Source organism: Pyrus communis, chromosome 17 (genome assembly GCF_963583255.1).
Source record: "Pyrus communis chromosome 17, drPyrComm1.1, whole genome shotgun sequence".
NCBI classification, from domain to species: Eukaryota; Viridiplantae; Streptophyta; class Magnoliopsida; order Rosales; family Rosaceae; genus Pyrus; species Pyrus communis.
Genome location: NC_084819.1, coordinates 17,933,424 through 17,943,565, shown reverse-complemented (window position 1 = coordinate 17,943,565; position 10,142 = coordinate 17,933,424). Strand labels below are relative to the sequence as shown.

Sequence of the window (10,142 nt, the reverse complement as noted above, 5' to 3'; positions counted from 1 at the left end):
AGAGAGAGAGAGAGAGAACGTGGGGGGAGTGGTAGGTTTTTGTTTTTGGTCTTTTTTCTTTTTTTTTTAATTTTAAATATTAGAAATATTTTAACATCACATGTAGGTGAGGCTTCAATAAAAAACAGTAAAATTTGGACCTATGAAATTACATTATTGCCCATCATTTTTATTTAATTTTTTTTGTGATAGAAGACTAAGTTATCTTTTCACCCTCTTTTAGTTGACAAAAAAAGTTTCATTAATTAATAGAGATTCTTTGTGTAAAGTATTTTTTATAAATAAATATAAGAGATCTATTTTTGAAAACATCCAACTCCATGGACCTTTATGATTAATTGTATTTTTTTTATAAATAAATATGAGATCAATTTATGAAAATATCGAGCTCCGTGGACCTTTATGATTAGTTGGTCCTATGATTTTGTTTGCTTGTTGACTGGTTATTATTTCTTTGATTTTCTCATTAACATATCAATGTATCTTATATCCAGCAGGACCTACAGAATATGAATACAAAACAAACGGCTCTTATATAATTAATTTTGACTGCATAAAATTTAAGAAATAAAAGACATAAAGACACTCTGGTTTTGATGTCAAGGTAATCATGCATCAAATTGGAAACAACTTAAAACACTGTTTGAAACAAAATAACATAATACAAAACTACTTAAATAGTTTAAATAGTTGGAGGGAAATTAAAGGGGCGGGATCTGATCATCAACATAGCCGAAATGTTGGTTTGACACGTCCCCTAAGAACCATGGAGCCGTCTGCATGGCGTCCATGTTGTTTAGATCAAACGTTTGTGTTTCCATTGCTGCATGCATGTTCTGATCAGTTGAGGGTGCTAGCACTTGTGTACGTGCAACTTAGGGTTGGTTCCTCTCCGCCAGATTCTCCTCCTTCCGGCTCTTGATCTGTGCGACAATCTCTGTCACGCACTCCTTGATCATACACTCCATATCGTTCAAATCGTTTAAGTCCAAGCCAGTCAGGGGCCTTCCAGTAAGGCACTGGTTCATGAGCATCCGAATTTGCTTCTCCCGGTTCTCTTTCTTCAGATTGTTCAGCTTCTCCTGCTGCTTTTCAATCCTCTGCTTCAAAAACATTTCATGCGTCACCATCTTCTTATTCCGCTCTGCCTCGGGCATGCTCCTAAACTTGGTGATGAGGCGTTGCGATTCCAAAAGATTGGGCCAGACAACAGGTTGAGACTCATATGGACTGTAAATAATACCACATACTGGAACATCACAAAGAATATTGATTTCATGCATCTTCTTAATGAAGCCGTTCTTCCTTTTATTGTATGACGTTTTTCGACTTGCGTCGTTCATGATGTAGGCTAGCTTCACCTTCTTCCTCCCAGCCATGATTTTTTCAAAGCGAGAAACTTTTGAGAGAAACGGAAACTAGGGAAAAAGGAGGGAAGAAAGCGTTAGTGACTTTTTAGGGTTTTAGTTGCTGTGCTTTAACGCTAAACCGCCGATGCTATTTATAGTAGTTTGCAAGGGCTTACCTTAGTCAATCATGGAAGATTTTATCCTGAAAAAGAAATTTAATATTTTTACAATGAAGAAATACAATAATTAATGTAGACTATTTTGGTATATATGTACATGTTTTGATGAATTTTTGTTTGATATTATCCAACCTTTGGTTTTATATGGAAGTTTGTCTGGAAATTTTCATACATAGATGCATGTATGAAAACGCAAATTTTTCTGTATGACTTATCCATTCATTAAATAGAGTTATTTTATCGCTATACATTTGGTAATTACCACTAATAAGGTAAATCCATTTTTTAGGGAATTTTTGTTTGTCTCTCTTTTCTGGCACACATTACGAATATACTATAAAAATAAAGACAGCTTAAATTTCTAATTTTACCTTTTTTCGTATTTAAGAGAGGGAATCAAAACATCTTAAGCTAAAAACTCTCAAGCGCGCCGGTCATGTTGGCCACCCATCCCTCCTCTGAATGCTAACCTACCACTCCGAACGAAATGATCTACTTGAGTTTTCACCGTGACTAAAAAGAATATTAGGAGTGAATTTTGCTTGCTTTGGATTTTGAGGAACCTAAACGGTACGACATGAAATTATTAATCATCGAAATTTTTTTTGGAGGCGGCGAAAGCCTGACACCAACTACAATAACATGGTGTCCTGAATTAAATTAGAGCGCACCTCATGCCAAACAAAAAGGCAACCCAAAATAAAGAAAATTTGGCGTCGATGGTTCACCGTTTGCTTCACGACGAATTTAGGGTTCTAACAAAGCCACAAAAACATTAATTGTCCTCATATTACAAACATAGCCAAAGTTTTGATAATTAAAACATGTAATAGCATGAATAACTAAGTAACACTACGTAACTTATTATTTGCGAAAATGAAATTTTCCCTAAATAAATAACATTAAGTACATCATTCAAATTGCTATTAGCAATTGTGATTGTTTTACCCACTGTTCTAAAAATCTCTGCCTAGCACTGCTTAGGCCCCGCCTAGGCACTAGGCGGCTGGACATCACCCCGATTAATGCTTAGGCGTTTGAAAATTAAGAAATGGCGCTTAGACCTGTTGAGGCACCCGTCTAACCCGCCCAGACCTACTTAGACATCTACCTAGGTTGAAACTCACTTAGATAGAAAATAGATAACTTTCCTTTTGTATTTTATTGTTTCCATGCAATAAATTGTATGAGACTTATTGAACACTTAAATAAACACACATTATACGTTTGCTCCCCATATTTTCATTATGTTCCAATACTTCATAATATATGTCATTCTAATTTCTAGTTTATGATAAAATTATGTATATTTTAAGTATAAACAGACACTTATTTACACGAAATACAATAGATTTACTTAAATCTGCCTAGCCCACCTAGGCGCCCGCCTAGGCTCCACCTAGCCACCTAGGCACTAGACCCCAACCCGCCGCCCGACTAGCGCCTAGTGTCCACATGAGTGGATATATGGGAATCAAAATATGTTGAATAACTCATGTTATGCTCATCTACACCTCTCATAAGTTCGAGCTTGATTGCAAGACCCACCTGTAGAGCAAGGACAAAAGTCGGCCTTAGTGATCTAACAGTGCCGAATGGAATGACCATCGCTCAACGGATAAAAGTTACACTAAGGATACCAGGTTGATCTTCCACAATAGCTCATATCGACGAGAAGGTTTGGCACCTCAATGTGATCATAACCACTGCCTACATTCCACGAAATTGTGCACCACAAATAGGAGCTAATAAAAAGACATGTGATCCCATAGAAAGAATCATTGAGTCTTCATCTTTCCGGACAACACATACAAAGAGACCTGCCAATAAATAGTTAAGTAATTAGTGAACTTATGAGGGATGTTTAGACTTAGTTTTTTTTTCTCTTCCATCTCCCATTTATCAATCATAAAATCAGTTCCTTAAAAAAAACACGAAAGGGCTACCACTTGATACAATGGTAATATGATTTTAGATATCGGCGATTTTTTTTATAGAGATAATTTTCGAGGAAATATCTTAAAGATATATAGGGAGTTCGATTATTGAAATACACTGAGCACCACAAGAGTCGCTCAAATGATTTTCTTTGAAGGATTCTTCAACGAGAGAGGATTTTATATATTTACATTAAGAGGTGAAAAATAAATTAATTTCAAACTCATCATTCATAAGGTACAAACCTATTATATCTTAGTAACAAGTAAAGAGGAATCCCATTATAATGTAGCACTATTGGCTGAATAATGTGAAATACAAACCAAAATTACCAAACAACTCTTATATAATTACACAGAACTACCTCAATTATTGGTCATGAACAGTTTCATACCTCATCTTTAAAAAGTTTCAATGTCATACCTCATCTACGAATTTGTCACAATTTCATACCTTCCATCAGTTGTCTGTCAATTCATTCGTTAAATGCTAACGTGGCTTGTGACGTGGCACACTTTCTATTAAAAAAACTAATAAAATATTATTAAAAAAAAAATCATTTAATATTTTTTTAAATATAATAATAATAATTATTATAATTAAAATAATAATAATAATAATAAATAAACAAATAAAAAACCCACCCATGTTCATCTTCCCCCCCCCTCCGCTCCACCACTTTCTCCCCCCACCCCCTACAAGGCTACAACCCAAAAAGAAAGAAGAAGAAGAAGAAGAGAAAAAAAAAAAAAAAAAAAACCCCCATCTTCATCTTCATCTTCCTCGACCCCCCATTCGCTGCAACCCACCCCTTTCTTCCCCTTCCTGTTTTCCTCTTCCCTCCTCCTCCGCACCCACCATCTTCCCTCCTCTACACACCCCACTCCTTAAATCCACACCCATTCCCCCTATTTTCTCCGTGCCCAATTTCTCCACCTGCGGAATCGGCGAAAGATGGGATTTGGGTTGTAGGGAAAGTGGGATCGGGGAAGATGAAGATGGCTTTTTTTTTTTTTTGGGTTGCAGGTAGTGGGTGCGGAGGAGGAAGGAAAGGGAAGACGGGAGGAGGAAGAAATGGGTGGGTTGCAAGGAAGGGGGGTCGGGGAAGATGAAGATGGGGTTTTTTTTTTTTTTTTTTTTTTTTCCCTTCTTCTTCTTCTTCTTCTTCTTCTTCTTCTTTCTTTCTGGGTTGCAGGGGGTGGGGGGAAGACAAACATGGGGTGGGTGTTTTTTTTTTCTTCTTCTTCTTTCTTTCTAGGTTATAGGGGGTGGGGGAAGAAGGGGGTTCCCCGGGGGAGGGGGGGGGCGGGGGAGTGGGGGAAGACAAACATGGGGTCGGTTTTTTTTTTAATTTTTAAATAACTTTTCTTTAATTAATTATTATTTTAATAATTAACAATTATTAAATGATTTTTTTGTAGTTTTAAATAATATTTTATTAGTTTTTTAATAGAATGTGTCACGTCAGCATTTAATGGAGGAATTGACAGACAACTGACGGAAGGTATGACATTGCAACAAATTCGAAGATACGGTATGACATTGAAACTTTTTAAAGACGATGTATGAAACTGTTAATGACCCAATAGTTGAGGTAGTTCTGTGTAATTTACCCTTAATTTTTCCTACGTAAAATTCAAGAAATTAAAAGATAGAAACTCCGTGGTTTTGATGTCAAGGTAAACAAGCATCAAAATAGAAGCTTAAAACACGGTTGAAGCAAAATAACGAAAATAAATACAACAAAAACTTCTTAAATAACTCAAGGGAATTTAACGGGGTTATAAGACCACCTAACACCATCTAACATGGTGGTCCTAATCCTTAAACCAACATGATCCATATCACCAGATTGTGGGGTCGGCACGTCCCCAGTGGACCATGGAACCACCTGTATGGCGTTCTGAATGTTTTCATCAATTGTCGCTGAAGTCACTGACGGTTGTGCACCTAAGGGTTGATTCATCTTCGCTAGCTCCTCTTCCTTCTTCTCTGAATCGCGACAACTTCCTTCAATCTCCCGTCGATCATCCACCCTATTTCCTGTATATGAGTGAACGCCAAGCCGTTCAGGGGCTTCCCAGTGAGGCACTGGTTCATGGCCAGCCAAATTTCCACCTCTCGGTTCTCTTTTTTTTGCTTGTTCACCTTCTCTTGCTCCTTTTCAACCATCTGCTTCAGAAACATCTCATGGGTCACCATCTTTTTATTTCGCTCCTCCTCGGGCATGTTCTCGAACTGCTCAATGAGGCGTCGCGCTTCTGAAGGATTAGGCCAGACATCAGGTTGAGGCTCATCTGGACTGTATATGACAGCACATGTTAGAAAATCACAAAGTTTATTGATTTCAAACATCTTCTTCATGAATCCCCTCTTCTTTTTCCTGAATGTCACTTTTCGCGACGAGTCGTTCATGATGAAGGCTAAATTCACTTTCCTTCTAGTCATAATTTCTCAAAGAAGAGAGAAATGAAAACTAGGGAAAGGAAGGGAAGAAGGCGGCTTTAGGGTTTCATACTCTTAGACGGTGTGGTTGAACCCTAAATAGCTAATCCTATTTATAGTAGAACGCTGCTTAACTGCTGAAGTTTCAGCAGGAGCTCCTGCTTACCTCCAATCCTGAACTTGGACACATGTTCACCTGGGATTGGGTGTAAGCAAGAGTTCCTCCTGAAACATTCAGTAGCCAAGTATTTTCCTTTATAGTATTTTGCAAGGGGCTACTTTAATTAATTATGACATATTTTGTCATCAATAGAAATTTAATACTTTTGAGGTGATAAACAAGCACAATTTTAGTTTCTCAGCATTTTTGTTTAATCATGTCCGTTATTTCTATTTGATTTATTAAATCCGATGATAAAAAATAAAATAAAAGTGTCAAAATTATCTCACAAATATTTATGCGACTAACAAATTTATAATATGAAATCTAGGCTGGAGATTTATTAGCATAATAGAAATTTATTTTCATGAGCTTGTTGGATTTTTGTTTGATATTATCCACCATCTGGTTTTATATGGACGCTTGAATAGATTACACCTCTCGTGGTTCATCCTTTTTTTCTGCATATTTATCATTACTTGGATTCATCTGTTGGCATTTGTTTGGATGTGGGGGATTTCTCAAGAAGAAATCCCATATTTGATTTTAGGTTTGTTTAGAGGAGAAATCATCTGACAAGCAGAAATCCCATATTTATCCGTAAGATGATTTCTCGAGAGGTGTAATCTATTCAAGCGTGTGAGGTTCGATATAGCACTTACAATGATCACACTTGAAACAGTAGTCCACCTCTTTAAACTATGCTTTGGAAAAATTTGAGTATAAAGGTAACATAACAAATTTGTGAGCAATTATGATTTGGAAAAGGCGTTGATTTTTTTCTTGAACTCTAAAAAAGTTTTAATCAATTCATACCTTAATTGGAGAATTCAAAATGTTAAAATATCATTAACTGGTACAAAAGAGCATGTTTTTCTCTATAAAAGCGTCTTATGGTTTCAGCTAGAATGAACGTAAGATGAAGATTGCATAGTGGAAACGTTTTATGTGATTATAGGTTTTGATTACTGGTATAGTTTTATTGATAATTTTATCTTGTACTGATGATAACTATGCAATAGGGTAAAAAATATAGTTAACATTTAAAGTTTAAGTTGGGTGTAGACAATGTATTAAAAGCGCGAGGCGTGAGGCGTCCGAGTCGAAGCCCGGCCTAGGCGTAAGGCGAAGCTTCACGGGATTAAAATTTTTTTTATATATATGTTTTATATATTATACATATAATTGTATAAAAAAATAATACTACGTAAAATAAACATTCATTCTCAATTTTTCATTCAAAATTCATAGTCATTCAAAAGATAATATCATCTAAATTCATCATTCAAAGGTAATATCATCCAAATTCATCGTTCGAAAGGTAATACAAACAAAGAAAACAATCATTCATCCAAATCCTCTTCATATAAATCAAAATACAAACAAAGATATCAATCATTCATCTAAATCCTCTTCATCTAAATAAAAGGCAACATCATCCTTTTCATTGCCAATTCTAGATGAACTTGTTGGGTATGTCATCAATTCATCAAAAGAATCTTCCGAATCATACTCCACGTTTCTTCGACTTAAGGATGCTTCATTACCCCGTTTTCTTTTGTATGTAATAGGACCCCAAGGTTGAGTAGGCTCGCGAGGATGAGAGGTTCACGAGGAGGAGAAGAAGGAGGAGTAGGCTACGAGGAGAAGGAGGAGGAAAAGACTCTCTAGGCTCTCGAATGTATAAGCCACCTACATAAACCGGGGATGGCACATTCCTTACGGCCTCAACATTATACAATAACTCTTCCTCAAGCCATGTAGGATTTTCAGGAAGAACGGGATCTTCTGTCTCCATTATCCATTCATAATCGGAGGCAATTTCTTCCACAACAATAGGATCATACTTCTCCCTCATTTTCTTACTTCTCTGTTATAAAGCCAAATTGTACTTGGCATAGGCTAAAGCATTAAGCCTTTTGTGTTCAAGCCTATTCCTTCTTTTTGTATGAATCTACAAATAAATCAATTCTATTATTCAAGTCTAATCATCTTAAGCAAAAATGATACTTAAGATACTAATAATATATTTACTTACCATTGATAATGTGCTCCAATTCCTCTCACATCCCGACGCACTACAAGTAAAGCTTAGAACTCGGATAGCAAACTTTGTTAACTGGGGTGTTTTATGCCCAAAGCGCTCCACCAAGCAGCTAAAAAAGAACAATATTAGTAAGGTAAGTAATTTAAGGGTTAATGATAAAAAGATATTAACAATTAACTAATTAAATCTTACTTGGTGTTCGCTTTTTCCTTGTTTGCATAGCCATAGAATCCGCAAATGGACCACGCTTATCATTATATAAATCCAATTGAACATCGCCCTCTTCACGTTCTTTCCTTTTCCCAAGCATTCTATCCATGCAAGCAAACAACCCATTTCGCACTTCATCAGTATCTGAGAAATTATCCTCATACCGAAATTATGGGTTTAAGTAATAACCCGCCGCATGTAGTTGTTGATGAAGTTGATCATCCCATCTACAACCTATCTTTCTCCAAATAGGCATATATTTTTTCTCCACTTTGTTAAAATTGCTTGCAATTTTCTCTTTTGCAGCATTCATCTACTCATATATAAAACCCATAGGGGGTCTCTCCTCCGAATCAACCTCTCTCAAAACACAAGCAAGAGGAAGAACACCCTTAATGCAAAAGGAAACTTGACCCCAAAACTCACGATCATGTAACACATGATGCTTAGCCAACTTTGCTTCACGGGATTTTGCATAGGTACTTTCCGACCATTCTTGAGAGGTAAACAAAGCAAAGATTTTCCTTTTGCTTTTGTAAGCTTTGTAGTGTAAAGAAAGAAGTGGCAAACCTAGTGACCGCTGGATGAAGAATTTCTGAACTGTTGGTGTACTTTCTCATCAAAGCTAGTACCCATTGATGCCCATATAGATACTTTGAAATACACCTAGCACGTTTGAGCGTGTCATCAGACCATGCCATCTTAGAAATATCTTCTAGCATCAAATCAATGCAATAAGCCGCACATGGAGTCCACCACACCTTCTATTTCCTCTCTATAAGTTTTGCCGCGGCATTCTTGTACTTCGAAGCATTGTCAGATATAACTTGAACCACATTCTCCTCCCTAATTTGTTGAATAACATCATCCAAATAGCCATACAACAAATCTTCATTCTTAATAGAGGCCAATGCATCAACCGATTTTAAGAACCAAGTACCTTGCGGGCTATTGACAAGAAAGTTGATTAAACACCTACTTTTGCCATCTGACCATCCATCCGACATAATAATGCATCCATATCTCTTCCAAGCCTTTTGATGTTCTTTCATCATACTCTGTACATCCTCAACTTCTTCTTTGAGCATCCAAGTTCTATATTCATGGCTTGTAGGAGCATCAAAGTCGGGACCAAAATCGGATACCAATTTCATTGCATTAACATAATATTCATTGTTTGCCGCATTGAATGGATAGCACTAGTGTAGAACCATCGCGCAAGTGATTGGGATGCTTGTCTTCTTTCCTCTTTTTTGAAAGGTGCATTCAATGTGGTTTGACAAGCTTCTGATGTAACATACCTATCAAGTGGTCCCCTTGACCTAGGTGGTAAAAAAGAATCGGTTTGTTGTGAATGTGTGGCACTCATACTCCCACTCCCGCTACTTACATATGGTGTCCTTGTTGTGCCCATATCGACACTTTCACTTTCTTCTCCACCACCACGACCCAACTCATGGCTAGCTTTCCTCTTTTCTTTAGTTCTCATAACATTAACAAAGCATTCTTGGACTTTTTTACAACTTATCATTCTCCCGAACTTACACCACCCAAGTGATGTTTAAATCTAGAAATTGAACCCATGCATTTGTGGTTAAAAAAAAACACAATAGAAGTGCTTGGTGACAGGATCCAAATCTTTTTGTCCATTGCCAAGCAAAATCTTTCGTAGAAGAAGAAGCCATATTCTTCAATGCCTAAACAATAAACATTCGATGCATACAGTTAAGGAACCAACAATCTATTAATTTATGCAACAATTACAGTGATGACCAATGACCATACTCAATTACTTTTTTGAATGAGATAAAGCA

At 36.6% G+C, this 10,142-nt stretch overlaps 1 protein-coding gene and 1 pseudogene across 1 annotated transcript; both read right to left on the bottom strand.

Annotated features, from left to right (window-relative positions):
* Positions 1-875: 875 nt before the first annotated feature.
* On the bottom strand, positions 876-1,379 carry LOC137722133 (agamous-like MADS-box protein AGL80). The gene has a single exon (XM_068461109.1). The coding sequence runs from the start codon at positions 1,377-1,379 to the stop codon at positions 876-878; it is 504 nt and encodes a 167-aa protein (XP_068317210.1).
* A 6,565-nt stretch (positions 1,380-7,944) lies between these two features.
* On the bottom strand, positions 7,945-9,482 carry LOC137722132 (uncharacterized; annotated as a pseudogene).
* Between the last annotated feature and the right edge of the window lie 660 nt (positions 9,483-10,142).